Source organism: Chlamydotis macqueenii, chromosome 27, assembly GCF_036417535.1.
Source record: "Chlamydotis macqueenii isolate bChlMac1 chromosome 27, bChlMac1.mat, whole genome shotgun sequence".
Lineage (NCBI taxonomy): Eukaryota > Metazoa > Chordata > Aves > Otidiformes > Otididae > Chlamydotis > Chlamydotis macqueenii.
The window spans coordinates 5,672,778-5,693,687 of NC_141582.1; the positions used below are offsets into that span (position 1 = coordinate 5,672,778).

A 20,910-nucleotide genomic window follows, 5' to 3' on the forward strand; every position below is an offset into this window, starting at 1 on the left:
GCACCGGTCGCTGCTACCGGACGCCGGGAGCTGGCACCGATCCCTGCATCCCGCACTTCCACGGGCGGCCGCGTTCCGCGCGGCCTGACCCTCCCGCGCTGCCGTCGGCGGCCCCGCGCGGCGCCTGCCGGGCCCTGTCGCCCCGCGCATGGCCCGGGGGGGTGGGGGGGGGGCGCGAACTACAGCTCCCGGCGTGCAGCGCGGCCGCGCCTGCGCACTGCGCGGCAGCCGAGCGGGGCTGGGAGACCCCCACCGCCTCTTCCGGTGGGCGCGGGGGTCAAAGGGCGGCGGGTGGGAACCGGGGCCTGAGGCCTCCGGTAGGAGCTGGGGGTCCCTTCGGGGCCGCCCCCCGGGACGCCCCCGGCCCCGCCGCCTGAGGGTGCTGCGCGGCTCCCACCGAGGGGGGGCCGCCGCCTTTTTCCCCGCAGGGCATGAGCGGAGGCGCCGGGGGCCCGGAGCGGCCTGAGGAGCAGCAGCGTTCCCCCCCCCCCGCGCCCGGCAAGCCCCTTCCCGTGCGTGTCAGGCCTCGCCGTGCCCCCCCCTCCCCGGGACAGCGCCCTCGGTGCCAGCCCCCGCCGCGGCCACGTTACCGCGTCGTTCCCCCGGGTTTTTTCCGTGTAAAATGATTTTTTTTCGGGCTACCGAAACTGACCTTCCCGTTAACCTGAGCCGAAAACGCGCCCGCAGGCACCCGAGCCGCTCGGCCGCCTTGTGCCACCCTGAGGGGATAAGCTTGGGATTTTGGGGTTCCCTCCGCGGGGCGCGGGTGGCTTTGCGGGCCCGTTCCGCCGGGTGACGGCTGCGTCTCTCTCTCTCTGCGTTTAGATCTCGGCTCTGAGGCGCAACGGTCTCCTGCAGGCCCTGGTGCGGGGAGCGGGGCCGCCCGCTGTCGATGGTAAGCTCTTCCTCCGCTTCCTCCGCGCCCAGCGCGTCGCGTTCTGGTGGGGGAAAGGCCCCGCGGAGCCGGAAAGGAGCCGGAGGAACCGGGCTCACGGACAAACCCGGCTCTGCCTTGGCGAAGCCTTCGCCTCACTCCGTCCCAAATTTGCCCGGGACACACCTCGCGTCGTCGCGGGGGGCTCCGCTTGGGGTTTTTCCCCAGAAAAGGAGAAAGCCTGAGCGGTGCGGTGCGGGGGCAGGCAGCGGGCGCCCTCCTTGCGGCCCGCTCCAACCCGCGGCGTCCCTCCGTGCCGGCAGGGATCGGCGAGGAGCTGCGGCGAGCGCGGGAGGAGTGGGAGGCGGTGGAAGAGATCCAGTCAGGTACGGCTGGGCGTCGGGGCGGGGGGCAGGTGTGCGGCTGAGGGGGTGTTTTTGGGGTGAGGGGGGAAGGAGGGGGTGGGAAACCCCCTGCCTTCCCCGAGCTCCCCAGATCTCTGCCTTCCCGCCGCGCCGGCGGCTGGGGGCGAGCTCCAGCGCAGGTTTCGGCGGCGCGGAGGGGCAGGGCAGGGGGCTCACGCCGTTCCCTGCCCCCCACCTCCCTGCAGGGCCGGGGGGGCCGGCGGCCGGTTCCGCGCTCCCCATCTCCTTCGCCGAAGCGCTGCAGTACTTCCAGACGGCCGACCTCTCCGAGTGCCGGGTACGGCAGGGCCCCGCGCTCCCGCCCTCGCGCGCGGGGGGGGCGTAGTTTTAGTAAGTAGGAGCGGGGAGCGCGGCGGGAGAAGCAGAGCGCCCCCCTCTTCCCCTGCCTCCTTCCCTCGGCTTCGCTCTTCGCGTGATCCCACCGCGCCCGCGGGTTTTCCTCCCGCCCCCATCGTTCCTTTCCCCGTTTTCTCCTCCACAGAAGAAAATCCGGGCGACGGCGCGCAGGCGAGGCCTAGCCGCCCTGCTTCGCTTCCTCTTCGGCCCGCCCCGGCTCCGGCCGCAGCTGCAGGGAGAGCGGGAGCTGGCTCTGGCCATGGCGCAGTGTGAGCGGCCGGCCCGCCCGGCGTCGCCTTCACCGCGGGGAGCGGCTCCTCGGCGCCGTACGCCGCCCTCGGCCGCGGGATTTTGTTCCTAGCGGCGCTCCGGCTTTTTCCTACGGCTGCTGGCGGTTTCTTTCTCCGCCGAGGGGCCTTTTTTTGGGCGCCGAGGGGCCTTTTTTTGGGCGCCGAGGGGCCTTTTTTTGGGCGCTGAGGGGCCGTTTCTCTCCGCCAGGCGGGTTGGATGACGAGGAGCCGGTGCACGTGAGAATCCTGCAGACCATTTACAGGAAGCTGATGCGCTCCGGGCTGGGCTGCCCGCGCTACGGCCCGCACTGGGAAGAGCTGGGCTTTCAAGGTGAGGAGGCAGGGAAGCTCCGCGCCCATCCTGTTGTCCCCGCTCCGGAGCTGGGGGTTCCCGAGGCGGCGCGAAGGATTTGCCGCTCGTTCCCTCTCCTTGGAGGAGACCCGAGCGCCGCAGCTGCGTGTCCTAAATATCTCCGGGCGCCGAGGACTCCGCCGCCGCGCGTTCCAGCGCTCTGCCGCCCTTTCCCCCGGGAAACCTTTCCTGACGTCCGATCCAAACCTCCCCCGGCGCAACTTGAGGCCGTTTCCTCGCGTCCTTTCCCGGCTCCCTGAGCCGCTCGCCACGTGCTCCGGCCCCCGCACCGCCTTCGTTGCCCCTCGGACGCGCCTCGGCAGCCTCGCGGCGGTTTTTGGCCGGCGAGTGATGCGGGCCGGGTTTTAACCCGGTTTTAACCCGATTTTAACCCGGTTTTAACGCCAAAAAACCCCCAGCGGGGCGGAGCGGCTCCCGCTGCCCCTTCCTGTCGCGCGCACAGCTGGTTCTAGGCGTTGGCTCCGCGGTTACACGCGCCCCGGGGCGGGCAGAGCCTCACGCTGCAAATCCCCGGAGAAGGCACGGCTCCGGGCAGGGAAATTCCCCGCAAGCTTTCCCTCAGGATGTGATTCCCGCAATTATTTTGCTTTTTAACGCCGCCACGGGGTGCAGGCAGCCCGGGGGATGCGGGGAAGTGACTTGGCGCCCTCCCGTCCCCTTCCCCACGCTCTCCTGGCCTTGCAGGTGCGGATCCCGGGACCGACCTGCGCGGGACGGGGATGCTGGGCCTGATGCAGCTGCTGCACTTCGTCACGGACGCTCGGACGCTGCCCCTGGCTCGGGAGATTTTCACATTGTCGCAGCACGAAACGCAGGCACGGTTTTGGTTTTTTTTTGGGCTGCTTGATCCCCCTCACGCTGGTAAGGTGGGGAAGGGAGGCTCCGAAGCGCTCGGACGAGGGGCTGGCGCCGAGCTCCCCTCTCCTGGGCGTTAAATTTTAACGTCCGGGGTGGAGATTTGCTGCCAGGATCCCCGGAGCTGAACTCCCGCAGGTGGGAGCGGGCGAAACCGGGAGCCGCGCTCCGTAAACCTGGCACTTCGGCCTGGCGTAGGGTTGGGTTTAAGCCCGGATGTAAGCTCGGCTCGACCCGCGGGTCCGTTCCCCGCGGCCGCCGTCCCGCGGGTCTGGGGCCTGGAGGAGTTTTTTGGGCCGGAGGAGAGGAAGCGTTTTCCGGCTGCACCGCGCTAACGCCGCTTCTCTTGCAGAATTTCCCTTTCTGCGTCGTGTCCATCAACATCACGCGCATCGTCACCCAGGCCCTGAGGGAGGAACGTCTCTGCAGGTGGGGCCCGGAGGGGCCGGCGGCTCCGCAGCCGGGCCTGGGTGATATTTTTTTTGGGATCTGAGACGGCGGCGGCCGCGGCCGGTTCCCATTCCACGGGGCGGCTCCCTCGGCCGCGGTGGCTGAACGCCTTTCCGGCTCGTTTCAGGGAGTGCAACCGCAGGCGGCAGGTCATCGCCGTGCTCAACGACCTGCACGCCGCCGCCTTTCTGCGGCTCTACCGCGTCTGGAAGTGGCAGCACAAGACCATCGCTGACTCCAGCTTCGTCCTCAAGGGTCGGTTTCCCCCCTTGTTTCCTCCTGAACAGGTTCATTTCCTCCCAAAGGGGTCAGTTCCCCCCCCCCGTTTCCCCCCAGAGGGGTCAGTTCCCCCCCCCTTTTCCTCCCAAATGGGGTCGGGTTTCCCCCCCCCGTTTCCCCCCGAAGGGGTCGGTTCCCCCCCCCCCGTTTCCCCCCGAAGGGGTCGGTTCCCCCCCCGTTTCCCCCCAAAGGGGTCGGTTTCCCCCCCCCCGTTTCCCCCTGAACGGGTCCGTTTCCCCCCCCCCCCCGTTTCCTCCCAAAGGGTCCGTTTCCTCCCGAACCGGGGGCTCGAGGCGGGGGGGGACGGCGTTCGGCTCCCCCGGCTCTCTCCCGCCGCGCGGCGCGGTTGCCTAAGCGCTGTTGGGCGTCAGCGCGGTCGCCCACAGCGTTGTTTTTCCCGGCGAGCGCTAAATTATCCGGCGGGGTTGTTTACTCCGGAGGAGGCCGCTGGCGATGGAGCGGCTCGGCCACGCCGCGCTAATGGCTCCCGCTTCGGCCAGGCTCCGGCTGCCGCCGCTGGGCTCCGCTCCGATCCGCCCTCCCTGGGCTTTTCCCTCCCGGAGGGGATTTTTCCGCGTGCCCCGCGCCGCCCGGACCTCGCTTTTTCTCCTCACACTTTTCCCTCTGACTCCCCAGAGCTGGAGTCGCTCGCCAAAAAGAAACCCAAGCAGCTCCTGAGATCCCTGGAGGCCCACGTCCGCCCGACCCCCGCGCCCCCCGGCCCCGGGCAGCCCTCCCATCCCTCCGCCCGCGGCGCCGGCGAGGAGATCGACTTCACGGCCGTTTGCGAGCCGCAGGTGGAACTGGAAGGGGAGGCCCGGCTGATCTGAAACGGGGCGAGAGGCGCCGCGAGGTGGGGCTGAGGCCCCGAAAAACGCAGTGAGGGAAGGGCCTGGGACCCGGCCGACGGCGGTCGGGACGCCGCTGAGGGTCGATTTTTAATTTAATTTTTTTTTTTTTTTTTTGGCCCTAATCACCCGGAAGCGGTGCTCTGCTCCTTCCCCCCATCCCGCCCGCAGCGAGCCGTGGGGTCGGATCCTGTCCCGGAGCGGAGGAGGAAAAGGCGGCAGCGCGGGTGGATTTTTATGAACTTTGGGCTCCGTCCGTCCGTCTGTCCCAAATCCCCGCTCCCCTCGGGCTTTACCCCCGGCAGGGAAGTTGAGCGATGCTCTGGGCGGAGCCGGAGTGCGGTGGCCGTGGCTCCTGAACCGAATCACGGCTCCGGGGTGAAGCCTGGGGTCCAGCTGCTGGTGGGTGCTTAAAAATGCTCCACGCGACCCCTCTCCCCCCCAGAAAGCGCAGAGCTGGGGATAAAGGGGGTGGGGAGACGCGGCCGGGGCGGCCCGGTGCCGTTACCCCTGCGGAAAGGGGTAAAAAGGAAAAATAAATCAATAAATGGAGGAAAAGGAGCCGCGGTTGGATTTTTCTTTCCTGCTCCTGCGGGGGGAGGTGCGGGGGGAGGAGGGTGCGGGCGGAAAAACGCCTCGGGGGTGGTTTTTGGGGGGGCACGAGGGGGAGGGGGGCCTTGGCTGCCCCGGGACGGAGCTACCGGTTGGGCCGTGCCCAGCGCCGGGTACCGGAGCCCGGCGAGGCTGGCGGGGGGATGCGGGTACCGGTGCGGGGGAAGGAGCGGGCCCGCCCCCGCCCCGCCCCGCCCCGCCCCGGTGCCGCCCCGGGGGCGGGGGCTCAGCCCCCTCCCGCTCCCGCTTAAAACCCCGCGGAGGCGGCGGGCGGCAGCGCAGAACCCGGTGGTACCGGTACCGGATACCGGCACCGACTTTGGCACCGGCACCGGCACCGGCACCGGCACCCGGCATCGATACCGGCGTCAACACCGGCAGCAGCAGGCAGGGACGGGCACCGGCACCGGGCGCGGCAGCACGCGGTAGGGCGCGGGCAGAGCCGGGGACCCGCGGGCAGCATGGGCCGCTGCGCCGGCCTCCCCCGGCACCCCCTCTCCCGCGCCCCGGGCCGGCGCTGAGCGGCCGGACCCCCGGCATGGCGGGCGCCGAGGGCGGTTACTCGGTGCAAGCCACCGCCGCCATCGCCGCCGCCGTCACCTTCCTGGTGCTCTTCACCATCGCTGGCAACGCGCTGGTGATCATGGCCGTGCTGAGCAGCCGCTCGCTGCGGGCGCCCCAAAACCTCTTCTTGGTGTCGCTGGCGGCCGCTGACATCTTGGTGGCCACGCTCATCATCCCCTTCTCCTTGGCCAACGAGCTCCTGGGCTACTGGTACTTCGAGAAGACGTGGTGCCAGATCTACCTGGCCTTGGACGTGCTCTTCTGCACCTCCTCCATCGTGCACCTCTGCGCCATCAGCCTGGACCGTTACTGGTCGGTCAGCCGCGCCGTCGAGTACAACGCCAAGCGGACGCCGCGGCGCGTCAAGTGCAGCATCTTCGTGGTCTGGACCATCGCCGCCGTCATCTCCCTCCCACCCCTGGTCTACAAAGGGGAGAAGGCGGCGGCGGCGGGGGAGCGGCCGCAGTGCAAGCTCAACGAGGAGGCCTGGTACGTCCTCTCCTCCAGCGTCGGCTCCTTCTTCGCCCCGTGCCTCATCATGATCCTCGTCTACCTGCGCATCTACCTGATCGCCAGACGCCGCCACCGCGCCCGCCCCGCCGGCACCAAACTGCCGGCGCCCGCGCCGCCCGACGCCGAGCCCCAAGGGACGCGCCCGCCGTCGGACAGGGCCCCGCGGCCCGGGGGGCGCCCCAGGGACACCTTGGCCACCGGGACGGGGCGGGTGGTGCTGACCCGTCGGCCGCCGGCGTTGAACCCTTGGAGGAGGAAGACTCAAGTCAACCGGGAGAAACGTTTCACCTTCGTCTTGGCCGTGGTCATCGGCGTCTTCGTCCTCTGCTGGTTCCCCTTCTTCTTCCTCTACAGCCTGGGCGCGCTCTGCCCCCGGCGCTGCAAGGTCCCCGACAGCATCTTCCAGTTCTTCTTCTGGATCGGTTACTGCAACAGCTCCCTCAACCCCGTCATCTACACCGTCTTCAACCGGGACTTCCGCAAGGCTTTCCGCCGCCTCCTCTGCCGCCGCCGAGCCCCGACGCCATGGTGAGGGGCTCCGGTTACCCCCTTCCTCCTCCTCCTCCTGGCCGGAGCGTCCCTTGGGTTTGGGGTGGGAACGGGTGGGGGGATTTTGAAGCCGCCCAACACGAAGCGCCGATGAGTTTTTCTGCTGACGGATTTTCCTGAGGAAGGGGGGGACGCGTTGCACCCCCCCGTTCCCCAAGCCTGGTGGCAGAGCCCCCCCCCCCCCAGCCAAGGCGGCGCGGCCTTTTAACAATAAAAGATATTTTGTAATAATTTAAAAAAAAAAAAAAAGTCACTTTTTGTCAAGATGGGGACGTGGGGGGGTGTCGTTGCGTCCCCCCCCAGTCCCTGGGGAGTGCGGCGGGGAGGAACGCGCCCCGGCGGAGCGGGAACGCGGTGTCCGGGAGGGGCGGTTATTTACGGCAGCGCCCGCGAAGGGATAAATAATAACGGTTAAAAAGAGGAAAAAAACCCAACAAAATAGTTCAAAAAACCCCCAAAGAATAAATCTGGGCAGCTGCCGGCCCCGAGGGCGTTCACCCCGGCCCGGGACACGGACGCAGCCCAGCGGCGGCGGGGGGGGACCCTGCTGGGGTGGGGATTCGCGGGTGGCTCGTATAGGGTTGTGCCGCCCGCCCCAGGGGCGAGTGGGCCGTGGGTCGGGGGCCACAGGAGCGGGTTCGTGGGTTGTGGGTCGTGCTGGGGGGGGGGGGGGGGATTCTTGTCACCCACACTGGGGGGTGGTGATCCACACCGGCGTGACCCACGCCGCTGGATCGTGACCCACGCTGGCGCGCTGCGGTTCGTGGTGGCGTGTCGCGACCCACAGCGGGGCGTTGCGACCCACGCTGCTGCGGCGTGGTGTGACCCACACCAGTGTGCGCTGACCCCCACTGGGGGATCATGACCCACACCAGTATACGCTGACCCACACCAGTGCGCGGTGATCCACACCAGTATATGCTGACCCACACCAGTGCGTGGTGACCCACACCAGTACACAGTAACCCACACCATTGCATGGTGACCCACACCAGTATACGCTGACCCACACCAGTGCGTGGTGACCCACACCAGTATACGCTGACCCACACCAGTATGCAGTGACCCACACCAGTATACGCTGGGGAACATGGCCAGAGTGCCCCCAGCCCCCAGCCCCACGGCGGGACGTGGCCCCCGCGCCCCCACCCCGCTGAATTTTCGGGACGCCCTTTCCCAGCACGGCCGCCCTCCCCCCCGCCGCCGCCGCCGCGCTGGGAGGACGCTGGGGTGGCGGAGGTCGTGCGAACGGGGCCGAGGCCACGCGGCCGTGCGTGGGCCGAGCCTGGGACCCCCGCCAGCCCTGCCGCGGCCCCCATGCCCCCCCAAAATATCACCCCGTGGGTTGCCATGGCGATTCCTTAATTTTACCCCCCCCATATATTCAGCACTACGGGGTTTGCTGTGCAAAAAAACCCACAGAAATTCAAGCAGGATGAGATTTTTTTTTGCCAAAAAACAGCTTAAAAATGGATTAAAACGGGTTAAAACGGGTTAAAATGGACTAAACTGGGTTAAACTGGATTAAAACGGCTCGGCAGGGGTCATTCCCCTCCTGCGGCCCCAGGGCCAGCGGCTGACCCCCGCCACGCCGCTGACCCGCCGGCCTCAGCGTTATCGCCGTTCGCCTCGTTAGCGCTGGGGAGGCGGCGGGAGGGGGAGGTTAATTAAGCAGAAATATTAATTGCTGACGTCCTCCCCCCACCCCCCGGGCACCGCTCTGGTTTCAAACTGGGACCAGTTTGAAGGCGCTGCTTGAAACTGGAAGGGGGGGAACTCGCCAGGGAGCTTGGCCAACGCCGTGACGTGCAATGAGTTCTCGCCAGGGCTCAGCCTGCTTCTGCCGGGGCTGATGCCGGTGCCGGGCCGTTAATTAACGCTGGTTAATTACGCGACGAAATCCGACCGTCACGCGACGGACGGGCCGAAGCGCTCGACGCTGGCACCCGGGCTGATCCCTCCCGCTCTGTTTCAGTTTATTTTTAGGAGTTTGGACAAAATTTGGCCGCTTTCGCCGGCAGAGGAAGGTCAGGCGCGAAGATGGGGGGGGGGCGGCGGGGAAAACGATTTTTTTTTGCGTCGGGGCGGGGGGAAACGCGCGTTGGCGGTCGAATATTTCGAAACGCGGCGCTGGGAAGGCCGGCGAAGGCTTTTTATTTGCGTTTGGGTTTTGGCGGCGGAGCGATAAGAGCGGCGAAGGGACGACACGGTCACCATGGCCGCGGCGGCGCGGCGCACGCTGAGCGGCCAACGACGGCGAATGCAGAACGAAAACGGGCTGGCTCGTCCAGAACCCTCGCGTCCCGGCGTTGTTCGGCGGCGGGAAGCCGGCGGGGTCCCCGGAAAGGCAGAAAAAGCCAGAAAAAGCTGGGGAGGGGGAGAAAAATGTAGAGAAAGTGCGAACGGGCCCGTTTTCAGAGAAGACGCGCCGGGGGCAGGAGCGGCCCCCCGCCTTTTGCTGCCCCCTAAAAACCCCGAGCCCACGCCGCCCCCTCGCGCTCCCTCCTCCTCCTCCCTTCCCAGGAAATAAGCGTTTTCCCTTTTTTTCCCCTTATGTTTTTCTCTTTTTTTCTTGTCTTTTTTTTTTTTTAACCTTTTTTTTTCTGGTCTTTTCTGTTGTTTTCCTCTTTTTCTCTTTTTTTTTTTCTTATATTTTTCCTTGTATTTTCTTTTTTCTTGTTTTTTTTTTCCGGGTTTTCCCCTTTTTTCTTATCTTTTTCCTTGTCTTTTCTTTCCCCTCTTTTTTCTTGTCTTTTCTTTTTTTTCTCCTTTTTATCTTTTCTTTTTGTTTTTTTTTTCTTTTTTTTTCTTCTCTTTTCTTTTGTCCCCTTCTTTTTATCTTTTGGGGTTTTTTGTTTGGTTGTTTGGTTGATTTTTATTGTCTTTTTTCTTATCTTTTTTCTTGTCCTTTTTTTCCCCAACCTTTTTTCTTGTTAGTTTCTTATTTCTTTTTTTTCTTTCCCCCCTTTTTCTTGTCTTTTCTTTTCTTTTTTCCTTTTTTTTCCCGTCTTTTCTATTCCCCCCTTTTTTCTTATTTTTTCCTTTCTTCCTTGTCTTTTATTTCCCCCCTTTTAATTGTCTTTTTTTTTTCTTTTTTTCCTTGTCTTTTTTCTTTTTTTCTTGTCTTTTTTTTTTCTTTTTTCTTCTTTTTTTTTATTTTTTCTTGTCTTTTTTTTCTTTTTTCTTTTTTCTTTTTTCTTCTCTTTTTTTTTTCCTTTTTTCTTCTCTTTTTTTCCCCTTTTTCCTTGCCCTTCCCCGTTTTCCCCGTCCCCCAATTTTGCGGGTCCCGCTCCCCGCCCCCCGGGCGCCATCAGCCCCTCAGCGCTCGCAGCTGCGCTCTGGGGCGGGCCGGGCCGGGGCAGCAGGTGCGATCAAGCCCCGCCGCCCCTTTTTTGGGCCGTTTTCGGGCGGATTCGGGGCTCCGCCGGTCGCTGCCGCAGTTGGGGTGCGGGCCGACGGCGGCGGGGGTGGCGGGGCCCAGGCCCGGGGGTACCGGACCCGGGGGGCGGGAGCGGCTGGGCCTGCGGCGGGTGAGAGCGGGGCCGGGGGGGGGGTACCCCCCTGGGGGCTGTGGGGCCGGTGTGGGGTGCGGGTTCCCCCCCCCCGGGCCTTGTGGGGTGCGTGGGGCTGGTGTGGGGTGCGGGTCCCCCCCTCCCCCAAAGCCCCACGGAGCATGTGGGGCCCACTAGCCCCCTCCCCCCCCCCCCCAGCAGCCCCCTCTGAGCCACCGAACCCTTCAAAATCGGGTTTTTTTTTTCATATTTCTGTCGCCCTCTTTTCCCAGGACCCTCCAGCCTCCCAGCGCCTCTTCTCCTCCGGTTTGGGGACGTCGTGTCCCCCCCCGCCAGCCCCGACCCCCACCAGGGGCTGCCAGCGCTGTCCCCCCAGGTACGTGACTCCCTGGGGATGAGGATGGGCCCCAAAAAATGGGGGGTGACCCCGTCCTCGCCCCCCACCACCAGCCCCTCCCCGGTAAATCCAGCCACGGCTTCATGCCCCCCCGACCCCGCTTCCCCCAACCTTGCTTTTCTTTGCCCCCCCCCCCCCCCAGCAACATTTCAAAAACATTTTTTTTTCCCCTAATTTTCCTCCTTTCTCTCTATTTTTCAGCGAATAAAATTCCCTAAAACCCCCCCAGCAAAGGGAGGAGGTAGGTGCGATCCAAAAACCCCCGCTACCCTGCAGCGAGGGGGGGGGGTCCCTCGTACAAGCAGAGGGGGGCGGGCAAGGCCGGGTGCCCCCAGCCCCATTTTGGGGGAGCGCCAAGGCGGGCCGGGGGGGTCGGGATCACGGTGTTCGGGTGCGGATCGGCATCTCCGTGCCGGGGCTGGGGGCGAGGAGGAGGGCGTGGGAGGGAAAAGTCGATTGTAGCGGCACCGGAGCGCAATTACGGAGAATAAATTCTCCTCCCGAGGGCTTTCGGCGCGCTGGTTGCTGGGTTGGGTTGGTTTGTTTTTTTCCCCCACTTCTCTTTTTGTGCTCTAAGCCGAGGAGCGGGTTCCCTCCTCACAAAGGCCTGAAGCGGGGAGAGGGGCTCGACGCGTGCTGCCGCCTGCAGCCCCCCGTGGCCCCCACCGCGGGCGGGACGGGGACAAGGGGTCTGGGGTCTCCCGAGCTGCCTCCCAGATAAATCCCGGAGAAATTGGCTTTATTTCTCCCCGCTACCGGGACTTCTCGCAGTGCGAGTGCGTTTTGGGGGGCACTCACCAACATTTGGGGTTTTTTTTCCATCCCTCCCCGTCTCCGTCTTTCTTTTCCCCTCCTCAGATGAAAACCTGGGTTTGCGATTCGGGGCAGAAACTGGAAATTTTCATCCCTTTTCTGGGCAAGTACCGTCCGCTCTCGGGGCGTTGCTGCCAGACCTGCACCCCGAAGAGCTGGGTAAGAGCCTGGGGAAGAGAAATTTGGGATCCTTGGGTGCTGGCAAAGAGGAACGAGCCCCATCCGAAGGGTCTCGGGGGGGGGGGGGGGGGGGGGGGCTGGAGTGGGGCAGGCACAGCCCGAACCTTTTCCCCCCACGCTTTCTCCTTCCAGGATGGTTTCTACCACAAGCAGCTCTCCTCTCTTGGCTTCCGCGACGCCATCCGGGTGACGGAGGAGGACACGCGGTGAGGCTGGGACGAGCTCTGTGCCAGCAAACGCTGGGCAAAGCACTCTTTTTTTTTTTTTTATTTTATTTTATTTTTTTTTTTTTTTTTTTTTCCTCCTCCCAGGTTTTATTCCCCCCTTTCGTCCGAATCCTCGTGGGGAAATCCTCGCCCCTCCTACACGAGGGCGTGGGGACGCCTCTCCGCCAGCCTTGCTCCCTAATTAGCCCGAGCAGGGGTTACGTTAATTATATTTCGAAAGGCTGGAAGCTGCGTCTCCAAGCGCGGGGCGTGAATAACGGCGGAGGGGAGAGAGGGCTTGGCCCGTTCCTCTGGCTACTGTCACGCTCAGGCTGGGAGAAGTCAGGCACGGAGTCGAATATTTGGGGTTGTTTCTGTTTGTTTTATTGTTTAAAAAACCCCAAACTCGGGATCTTGTTGCTGTTGGCGGGGGAGACCGGGGGTGTTTTCGTTCTCTCCGGCGCGAGGACAGGCTCACGCGCGCGGCGCTTGGAGCGGGGCTGGCTGCCGGCCCCTTGGGAGAGGCGAGGTGGCCCCTTCCCTGACCCGTGCTGCTCCTCCTCCTCCCCACGGGCCCTGACTCCGGACCCCCAGCCGGTATCAACCGGCCTTTTCCTCGGCCCAGCGCAGCCCGGGACCTGTTTCCTTGCCAAGTGCCTGATTTTATTCCATATTTTGTTGTTCCGGAGGTGCCGGACTCCTTCGGTTCCTCTCCCTTTTCAGAGCAGTCCCTGGTGGCGTAGCAATTTTGCGCTGTATTTTTCCAAATCGGGTCATTATACTCCATTCAGCTTGAAATATCCAGCTCCGGCTTTCAAACTCTTTGAATAATTCATCTCCACTCCGCAGCGACGGAAGAAGGGTTTGGGGGGGGGGGCGGCTGAAACGAGCCCGCTGGCGGGTGGCTGAGATCGCCAGCGGAAAGGCCGAAGGGCCGCAGCTCCCGTGTCCCGGCACCGGCCACCTGCAGCTCTTTCGCTGGGCTCTGCGATATCCCAAACCTCGCTCGCCTCCCTTTTGGGTGCTGCCTAGCTCTGATATGGGGGCAGATGTGGAAAATTCCCCGATTTGGGACCTCCGCAGCGTCCCCTGCATGTTTTCTGACAATCTCAGGTTTCCTTCCCGTGCGAGGAGCGATGCTGTGAGGCCCGGGGTGGCCTGGAGCATCGCTCTGTGGGAGCCTCTGTGTTCCCAGCTGTAAAATGGGGAGAGAAAAAAAAATAAATCTCAAATTCTTGTGAACAGCTGGTTTGAGGGAGGCTGAGCACCCTGGAAAGGCCTCTTAACCGCCGGGATGTGACTGTTTCGTCTCCCTGCCCAGGTTCCGGGGCTGGCTGGTCCGAAGGGTCTGCGTTTTCCTCGCTGTCTGGGACTGGAAAATTCCTGCGGACACCCCCAGAGATCTCCCGGCGAGGATTTACCGCAGCAAGAGGTAAGAGCAGCCGGAGGGGCTCTGGGGGTCACCTTCACCCCTGGCAGGACCTGGGTCCCGCAGCCTCGTCCCCCAATCCTACGGGATCCCACTTGGTTGCTCGTTGGCTCCCGGCGGAAAGGAACGAGGCAGTTCCTCTCGCTGCCGCGCCTTTCCCGCGAGCTCGCCCCGAGGAAGGGGCTCTGCAGCCGCTCTCCCCGGGCTCAGCACCCCCCAAAAGGTGGGAAACTGCCTTTTCCCATCTCCAGCTTCTGTCCCGGGATGCCGCTGAGGCTTTCCCGGTCTCGCCCTGTCCCAAGTGTGAGGTGGCCTTGTCACCGAACTCGTTGTCATCGCTAATTACCCAGCACGAGGCTGGCGGCTGGTTCGCTGTAATTACTGTAACGCAGAATGATTTTTAATCCCTTTAGCTCTGCCTCCTGCTTCCCACCTCTCCGTCCCCTCTTCGCAGGGTACGGGATGTCGCTACCGACCGATCCTGTGGTTCGGGAGGGGACGGCGAATCCCAGCGACGGCGGAAGGAGAAAATACGTGCCATCCTGGCGGAAATCCAGGCCCCGCTCTCCCTTCTCCTGCTGAGGTCTGCACCCCTTCTCCGGGGAGGGTCCAGGGTGCGGATTTCCCCATCTCCCACCTCTTCCTGGAGGGATCCCAGTTGCTGACTGGGGGCGTTCCCAGTCCTTTTCCTCCACTCCAGGTCTCACGCTCTCGGTTTGTTTATGGAGCCCCTTCAGGTGGGCTTTGAGGGGTGGCTCGGTGCCTTGTGCCTGCAAGCCGTCTTTTTGGGGATCGTTTTGAGGGAACGCACGTGGATGCTCTGGGGAACCAGGGTCCCGCGCAGCTCCCTGGGGATATTTCCACCAATTCCTTCCAGGGAGCTGGAATCTGAGACTGGAAAGGAGGGAGGGAGGGAAGGAAAAAAACACAGCAACCCCACACTGCGAGGATGGAAATCAAAGCAAAGCAGAAGGGAACTTTTCATTTATTTCTCTCTCCTCTTCTCTTTTTTCTTTTTTTTTTTTTTCCCCTCCTGTCATTGAGAAATTGGCAATTAAAGGTTGCATTGTAGCCTAATTGCTCGTCTGATTGAGCTGTAATAAAAGAACCCTCTGAGCAGTCTGAAGTATTTAAAGGGAAGAAATTACCCGGGGGGATAAAAGCCTTCGGATCCTTCCTGTAAACAGCGTGCGGGAGGACGGGGAGATGGAGGGGTAATTGACTTCAGCTTTCGGGGGCGGAGGGAGAAGGGGGTGGTCCTGTCACATCCAGCCTTTAGTGTTTTAACTTAATTGATAACAAAGCTGTTTATTTGCTTTATTTGACACGTGGAATCGAGCTGGCTCCTGGGTGGGGAAACTGAGGCAGGGGAGGGGGGGCTGGAGGGGGCCTGGGGGCAGCCGCGACCCCCGCGGCGTTGCTCACTGACTGGTTTTCCCTGCAGGCTGTGCAACTGGGTTCTGCTCAAGCTCCTGAATCGCCTCTTCCTCGGCGTTCAGCTCCACCGAGGGCAGCTGGAAACGCTGCTGAGGGCCGCCCGGACGGTAAGGGAGCGCAGCCAGCCAGCCGCTCTCGGCCCCGCGCCTCGCCGCCGGCTGCTGGAGCACTGGCCGCCTTCCTTGCAGCCCGGCGTGCCGCTGGTTTTCCTCTCGACGCACAAATCCCAGCTGGATGGGCTCCTCCTGTCCTTCATCCTCTTCTCCCAGGGGCTGGGGGCGCCCAGGGTGACAGTGGGCAGCCGGATCTGCAGCCCTCGCCTCCGGTAAGAGACAGCCCGGGGCGCTCGCCAAACCCCTGAGCCGTGGTGGGGATCTGGGGGGACACGGCGTCTTCTTTCCCCCGCAGAGCCCTGCTCGGCCGCCTGGGAGGGATTTTCCTGCCTTCGAGGACGGAGCAGACGCCGAGCGATGGGGATGAAGAGCTCTCGGGGGCCGTTCTGGCCACAGTAGGTCCAGACCCAGGCGCTGGGAGGGACGAAACATCCCCCCCCGAGCTCCAGAAGCGCTCGGCGGAGGTGTTGGGGTGCGCTGGCTGAGATTTCGGGCCCCCATCTTCCCCACCAGTACGTCGAGGAAGTGCTGAGGAGCCGGCAGCCTCTGCTCATCTTCCTGGAAGAGCCCCCTGTCGCTTTGTGCCTCTCTGCCCCCGCCCGGGAGTGGCTGGCCCTGGTGTACCGAGCCGTGCGGGACGGCGCCGTCCCCGACGTCCTCCTCGTCCCCGTGGGCATCGCCTACGACGTGATCCCCGGCGCTCCGCACCGGGAAGGAGCGGTGAGAGGCCGTGGCAGCGGTGGCACCGCATCCCCTGTGAGCAGTGCCAGCCTCCGTCGCCCCGTTAACGCTTCGCTCCCCTCTCCTCCCAGCGCGGCGCTCGGCCCCTGGGCCTCGCCGCTTGCTTCTGGGCGGCGTGCCGAGCTGTATGCCGAAACCTCGGCTGCGTCCGGGTGGACTTCGCCCAGCCCTTCTCCTTACAGGTATGGGAGCGGGGTTTGCGGCCGGGGCGGCCCTGGAGGGTTTTACGGCCGTGGTGTTGGCGGCCGCGCGAAGCTCGGCGCTTGGATGGAGGGGTTTGGGGTGGCTGGGGGATCCCCTCTCTGGGGGAAGCTGGGGGCTTGCTGGGGACCCAAGGGATCAAGTCAGCTGGGGGCTTGCTTGATTCTTGAGCACCGGCGGGCTCGTTGGTCCTCGTTTCCAGGAGTTTGCGGCCAAAAACCTCGGCAGGCAGAGCGGCACGGGGAAGCTGCCGGAGGAGCTGCTGCTGCCCGCCATCCTGGGGACGCGGTAAGCGCGGCTCCTGCCACGCCTCGGGGCAGCGTCTCTCCTCCCCTCCCACCTCTGCTCCCGGCCCCGCTTTCTCACCCCTCTCCTTTTGTCCAGCCCCGGCCAACCGGAGGGCAAAAAGGCAGAGGTTTGGGGTCCTGGCCCCCCAACGGCCGTCGGCTTGGAGGCGGAAGAGGAAACGTTGGTGGCCGAGCTGGGCCTGCACTCCCTGAGCGGTGAGGGGTCTGCGGGGGGAGCCGGGAGCGCGTCCTCCTCTGGGTGCCACCCCCTGGGACGTCGCCACTGCTGCCTTCTCTCCCCTTTTGGGCAGGGGGGGAGCGAATCCCCCGCTAATAAGCTCCTTTCTCCCCCCTCGCAGACAGCGTGGCCTGCTCTGCCGTCACGGCCGTGGGGATCACGTCCACGCTGCTGCTGCACAGGCACCGGGAGGTGAGATGGGGAGATTTGGGGGTTTTTCCTCCCTTTGCAGCCAGATTTCCACAGCCCCCTCCTCTTCCTCCAGGGCGTCTTCCTCTCCCGGCTGATGCTGGATTTCGCCTGGCTGCTGGAGGAGATCCTGCTGCGCCAGCGTGACGTGGGTTTCTCGGGGCGGCTCCGCGCCCTGGTGCAGCACAGCCTCGTCCTGCTCGCGGCGCGCGTCACCCTCTACCAGCTCTCCCCCGTCGGTGACGTCCTGGTGGTCCCCGAGGCCTCGGCGGAGGCGCGGGGCGAGCTGGGCCGCCACAGCGCTGCCGTCCTGCCCGTCTTCGCCAGCGAGGCGGTGGGAGGTGAGGTGGCGAGGCGTGGGGAAAGCGGGGGGAGGCGGGCGCCAACGACGCCGGGAGGTGGGCGACGCCGTTTTCCTTGGCAGCCTGCGCCATCCGCGCCTTGCTGGTGGAGATGCTGCCTTTCCTGGGAGCCACCGTCGTGCCCTCCGGCATCGTGCTCAGCCAGGACGAGCTGCACCGCAAGATCCTGGAGCTGCTGCACCTGCTGCCCCTGAATCTCCTGGGGTTCCAGGTAGGGGCTGGCGGCGCAGGGTGGCGCCGCCGTTGCCTGGAGGCGGCCATGTCACCCCTTCCTCCCCCACGCCCCCCAGGCCTGCCAGCCCCTCGACGGCCGCAGCCAGGACATCGTGGACAAGCTCCTCCTGTGCGGGCTGCTGGAGGCCGAAGAGGTGGGTGCCCCCCGCCGGCCTTGACCCCCTCCCCGCGTTGGGCGGCTCGGTCGCGGCCGGGAAGGGGACGAGGGAGCGGTGTTAAAAGGCCCCGGCGGCCGTCTTGTCCCCGCAGCCGGAGGGCGAGCGCTGGGTCTGCGACTTGGCCCCGCGGCCTTTCCACAAGGGCCGGCCCTGGGCCGCGATGGACTTCAGCGACAGCGACGACGAGGACGAGGTCCCCAAGCGCTGTTTCAAGGTATGCGGCAGTGTCCCGTTTCTTCCCCCCACCCCCACCCCCCCTTCGGCAGCGGGGCCAGGACCCTCTCCCCCAAACGTGCCTTCCCCCTGCGTCCAGCTCAGCGCGCCGCGGGGCTTGCCCGGCTTGCTCCTCTTCCTCTGCCGCCTGCTGAGCCCCGTGCTGCGGGCCTACGCCAGAGCCGTGGCGTTCCTGGAGCGACCCAGCTGGCCCCAGCCCGGTAGGAACGCGGGCACCCGCTTCTCCAACCGCCCCCGCCCCCCTTCGCCTCGGCTTTTGGGGAAACTGAGGCACAGCCGAAGCTCCCTCGCAGCCCTGGCTCCAGGCCGAGACCGCAGAGGGGCTGGGGGTGGTGGGATTTGACGCCCCCCGCCCTTTCTGTCTCTTCCCCCACCGCAGAGGCGGCCTGCATGGAGGCCCTGCTGCAGTTCCTGGCGCAGGACTGTTGGGGTGAGTCGGGGTGGGGGCTTTTGAGGGCTGCAGGCGGCCGGAGTGGCGGGATGCCGGCGCTCCCTCGGGAATTTCTCTCCCTCCAGAATATCCAACTGCAAGCTTGGCCCTCAGCTGCCTGCAGAGCTTCAAGGAGATGGGGGTAAGAAGCGTCCCCCTCCCCGTGAGGCCGAGCTGTCCCCCCGCACCCCGCTGCCCTTCCCCTTGCCCCCCGCAGGTGCTGGAGGAGGTCCGGACCCCTGCCGGCCCCCTGCTCCACCTCGCCCAGCCCTTCCGCTCCCGCGCCGGCCGGGGGAAATTGGAAACCTTCATCCAGCAGTTCACGCAGCCGTAGCCGTGCCGATTAAATCCGGGAACAGGTACCCGAGCCGTGGATTTATTGAACGCCGTGGCGGCGGGCAGGGTGGGGCGGGACGGCAGCCGAATTTGCGATGCGGCAGCAGGCGGGACAGGACGGGACGGCAGCCGAATTCGCGACGCGGCGGCGGGCGCCTTCACACCACTCTGTTGCGGATGGCGCCCAGCTCCTCGATCTCGCACTGCACTTCGTCTCCTCTCTGCGAGGGGCGGGGAGATGCTGGCAGCCCCCTCCCCACCTCGCTCTGTCCCCGCCGAGGGGGTCCTTTACGTCCCCAACCCCATTTCGAGCCCCCCCCCCCCCCACCCCCCTCACCTTAAGAAACACGGGGGGCTTCCGAAAGACCCCCACCCCCGAGGGCGTTCCTGTCAGCAGGATGTCCCCGGGGGCCAGTGTCACAAACCTGGGGATGGGGAAGGGGGTCAGTGGTGACCCCCGGGGGTTCGGTGACCCCCCCCGCCCTGCCCCGGCGCCTACCGGGAGACCCAGGCGATGAGTTTGGGGAGGGGGAAGATGAGCTGGCTGGTGCTGCTGTCCTGCATCAGCTGCCCGTTGACGCTGCAGCGGATCCTGAGGTTGTGCACGTCTGCGGGGGCCCGAGGGGCCGTGTCATGCAGCAGGAGGGGGATGTGGGGACCCCCACCGCCACTCTTTCCCCTGCGGGTGATTTTGGGGGGGGGGGGGGGCAAATTTGGTGCCCACCTGCCACCGCCTCCTTGGTGACAAGCGCGGGTCCCAGGGGGCAGAAGGTGTCGAAGGTTTTCCCCAGCAGCCACTGCCTCCCGTTCCTGCCCTGCCAGTCCCGCGCGCTGACGTCGTTGGCCACCGTGAAGCCCACCACGTGCTCCAGCGCCGCCGACTCCTTAAGCGCGGGCAAGGGCGGGGGCTGATGCCGGGGCCGCGCCGAAACGAGGAGGGGTGGCGGGGTGGGCGGGGGGTTACCTCGATGCGCCGCCCTTTCTTCCCGATGACGGCGGCCAGTTCCACCTCCCAGTCTACCTCCTGCGGCGGGAAGGCGAGGGGCTGCACCCCGGGGCGGTTTTTGAGGGGGGGACGGACACAGGGTAGGGACGGGGCCACTCACACTGCTCTCCTCGGGGTGCACGATGTCGTCGAAGGGGCCGGCGATGGCGCTGGGGAACTTGCTGAAGATGACGGGCTGGCCGGGGACCCTGGCGCCCTGCTCCAGGCAGTGGTCGCGGTAGTTCAGCCCCACGCAGATGATTTTTTCCGGATCCCCGACGGGCGCCAGGATTCGCGCCGATTCCCTCGGCAGCCGGTGGCGGCCAGAGTCCAGCGCCCTGCGGGACGGGCACGGCTCAGCGGTGGGCCCTGAGCGAGGCCGCGTTCGGGCCGGGGGACGACGGCGGTGCGGTGACGCCCCCCACCTTTTGGCGGCGGCCAGGCCGTCGGGGCCGCTCTCCAGGAAGGCTCGCATGGAGCGGGGCAAGGCCGGCTCGGCCGCGGTCAGGTCCACCAGCTCCCCTCCCGCCGCCGCCTCCAGCCCCAGCCGGGGCTCGCCCCCCGCGACGCCCCGGAACCGCACCAGCCGCATGGCCCCCGGCACGCGCATCCGTCGCCTGCGGGCACCGCGTGGATCCTCGGGGTCCTGCCCGGAACGGATCCCACCCCGGGGTGCTGGGGGGCCGCATCCCAGCGTGCGGGGGGAAGCAGATCCCCCAATCCCCCGCGGCCCCGATCCTGGGGGATCCCCCCCCTCTCTGGTCCCACACAGCCCCGATCCTGGGGGCTCCCCTGATCCCACACAGCCCCGATCCTGGGGGATCCCCCCTCTCTGATCCCACACAGCCCCGATCCTGGGGGCTTCCCTGATCCCACACAGCCCCGATCCTGGGGGATCCCCCCTCTCTGATCCCACACAGCCCCGATCCTGGGGGATCCCCTGATCCCACACAGCCCCGATCCTGGGGGATCCCCCCTCTCTGATCCCACACAGCCCCGATCCTGGGGGATCCCCTGATCCCACACAGCCCCGATCCTGGGGGATCCCCCCTCTCTGATCCCACACGGCCCCAATCCTGAGGATCCCCCTAATCCCAGGGGCTCCCCCATGCAATCCCGCACTGCTCCAATCCCACTCAGCCCAGTCCCAGGGATCTCCCCCCCCCAATCCCAGGGGACCCTCCCCTGATCCCTGGGGATCCCCCTGCACCTGCTCAGCTCGATCTCGGGATTCCCCGCCCCAATCCCATGGGATCCTCCCCCCGATCCCGCTCAGCCCAGCCTCAGGGATCCCCCCCGCCCCCCCCGCATCCCGCACAGCCCTGACTCCCAGAGATCCTCCCCCAATCCCAGGAACACCCCCCCAATCCCAGAGATCCCCCCCCAATCCCAGGAACACCCCCCCCAATCCCAGAGATTCCCCGCAATCCCAGGAACACCCCCCCCAATCCCAGAGATCC

At 65.4% G+C, this 20,910-nt stretch overlaps 4 protein-coding genes across 7 annotated transcripts; 3 read left to right on the plus strand and 1 right to left on the minus strand.

Annotated features, from left to right (window-relative positions):
• The first annotated feature begins 298 nt into the window (after nucleotides 1-298).
• ELMOD3 (ELMO domain containing 3) lies at nucleotides 299-4,744 on the plus strand. The gene is made up of 10 exons (XM_086767990.1): nucleotides 299-512; nucleotides 826-895; nucleotides 1,198-1,260; nucleotides 1,485-1,576; nucleotides 1,781-1,904; nucleotides 2,134-2,256; nucleotides 2,983-3,113; nucleotides 3,506-3,582; nucleotides 3,731-3,858; nucleotides 4,519-4,744. Exons 1-10 carry the CDS (start codon nucleotides 432-434, stop codon nucleotides 4,710-4,712), a joined length of 1,083 nt encoding a protein of 360 aa, XP_086624116.1. The 5' UTR covers nucleotides 299-431; the 3' UTR covers nucleotides 4,713-4,744.
• Nucleotides 4,745-5,712: 968 nt separating this feature from the next.
• On the plus strand, nucleotides 5,713-7,198 carry ADRA2B (adrenoceptor alpha 2B). Its single transcript, XM_086767967.1, has one exon. The coding sequence runs from the start codon at nucleotides 5,881-5,883 to the stop codon at nucleotides 6,949-6,951; it is 1,071 nt and encodes a 356-aa protein (XP_086624093.1). The 5' UTR covers nucleotides 5,713-5,880; the 3' UTR covers nucleotides 6,952-7,198.
• A 3,571-nt stretch (nucleotides 7,199-10,769) lies between these two features.
• LOC147597456 (glycerol-3-phosphate acyltransferase 2, mitochondrial-like) lies at nucleotides 10,770-18,470 on the plus strand. 3 transcript variants are annotated; one of them, XM_086767943.1, is made up of 22 exons: nucleotides 10,770-10,856; nucleotides 11,079-11,118; nucleotides 11,736-11,849; nucleotides 12,003-12,076; nucleotides 13,398-13,508; nucleotides 13,960-14,088; nucleotides 14,950-15,049; nucleotides 15,131-15,267; nucleotides 15,351-15,450; nucleotides 15,569-15,775; nucleotides 15,868-15,978; nucleotides 16,200-16,285; nucleotides 16,382-16,500; nucleotides 16,644-16,714; nucleotides 16,788-17,052; nucleotides 17,136-17,284; nucleotides 17,364-17,441; nucleotides 17,557-17,679; nucleotides 17,779-17,899; nucleotides 18,079-18,129; nucleotides 18,216-18,271; nucleotides 18,347-18,470. In XM_086767943.1, the coding sequence occupies exons 3-22, from the start codon at nucleotides 11,736-11,738 to the stop codon at nucleotides 18,461-18,463; spliced, it is 2,319 nt and encodes a 772-aa protein (XP_086624069.1). In that variant the 5' UTR covers nucleotides 10,770-10,856; nucleotides 11,079-11,118; the 3' UTR covers nucleotides 18,464-18,470. The 3 variants fall into 3 exon arrangements, with proteins under 3 accessions (XP_086624069.1, XP_086624071.1, XP_086624070.1); XM_086767945.1 differs by lacking the exons at nucleotides 10,770-10,856; nucleotides 11,079-11,118 and adding an exon at nucleotides 11,576-11,647; XM_086767944.1 differs by lacking the exons at nucleotides 10,770-10,856; nucleotides 11,079-11,118 and adding an exon at nucleotides 11,583-11,653.
• A 19-nt stretch (nucleotides 18,471-18,489) lies between these two features.
• Nucleotides 18,490-20,187, minus strand: LOC147597457 (oxaloacetate tautomerase Fahd2a, mitochondrial-like). Of its 2 annotated transcripts, none has more exons than XM_086767972.1 (7): nucleotides 19,876-20,187; nucleotides 19,572-19,788; nucleotides 19,430-19,489; nucleotides 19,190-19,296; nucleotides 18,965-19,073; nucleotides 18,803-18,890; nucleotides 18,490-18,686 (listed from the first exon to the last, which is right to left on the minus strand). In XM_086767972.1, exons 1-6 carry the CDS (start codon nucleotides 20,058-20,060, stop codon nucleotides 18,804-18,806), a joined length of 765 nt encoding a protein of 254 aa, XP_086624098.1. In that variant the 5' UTR covers nucleotides 20,061-20,187; the 3' UTR covers nucleotides 18,490-18,686; nucleotide 18,803. The 2 variants fall into 2 exon arrangements, with proteins under 2 accessions (XP_086624098.1, XP_086624097.1); XM_086767971.1 differs by having other exon boundaries at nucleotides 19,190-19,349; nucleotides 19,876-20,183.
• Nucleotides 20,188-20,910: the final 723 nt, after the last annotated feature.

What these genes read in the sequence shown, in the direction of transcription:
- ELMOD3 (XM_086767990.1), top strand. Translation starts at nt 432, where the DNA reads ATGAGCGGAGGCGCCGGGGGCCCGGAGCGGCCTGAGGAGCAGCAGCGT. An exon ending in GGGGCCGCCCGCTGTCGATG is followed by an intron (nt 896 to 1,197) that starts GTAAGCTCTTCC and finishes CCGTGCCGGCAG; the next exon opens with GGATCGGCGAGGAGCTGCGG. An exon ending in GGTGGAAGAGATCCAGTCAG is followed by an intron (nt 1,261 to 1,484) that starts GTACGGCTGGGC and finishes ACCTCCCTGCAG; the next exon opens with GGCCGGGGGGGCCGGCGGCC.
- ADRA2B (XM_086767967.1), top strand. Translation starts at nt 5,881, where the DNA reads ATGGCGGGCGCCGAGGGCGGTTACTCGGTGCAAGCCACCGCCGCCATC.
- LOC147597457 (XM_086767971.1), bottom strand. Translation starts at nt 20,060, where the DNA reads ATGCGCGTGCCGGGGGCCATGCGGCTGGTGCGGTTCCGGGGCGTCGCG. An exon ending in CACCAAGGAGGCGGTGGCAG is followed by an intron (nt 19,074 to 19,189) that starts GTGGGCACCAAA and finishes GGGCCCCCGCAG; the next exon opens with ACGTGCACAACCTCAGGATC. An exon ending in CTCATCGCCTGGGTCTCCCG is followed by an intron (nt 18,891 to 18,964) that starts GTAGGCGCCGGG and finishes CCCCATCCCCAG; the next exon opens with GTTTGTGACACTGGCCCCCG.
- LOC147597456 (XM_086767943.1), top strand. Translation starts at nt 11,736, where the DNA reads ATGAAAACCTGGGTTTGCGATTCGGGGCAGAAACTGGAAATTTTCATC. An exon ending in GGGCCTGCACTCCCTGAGCG is followed by an intron (nt 16,501 to 16,643) that starts GTGAGGGGTCTG and finishes CCCCCCTCGCAG; the next exon opens with ACAGCGTGGCCTGCTCTGCC. An exon ending in AGAGCTTCAAGGAGATGGGG is followed by an intron (nt 18,272 to 18,346) that starts GTAAGAAGCGTC and finishes TGCCCCCCGCAG; the next exon opens with GTGCTGGAGGAGGTCCGGAC.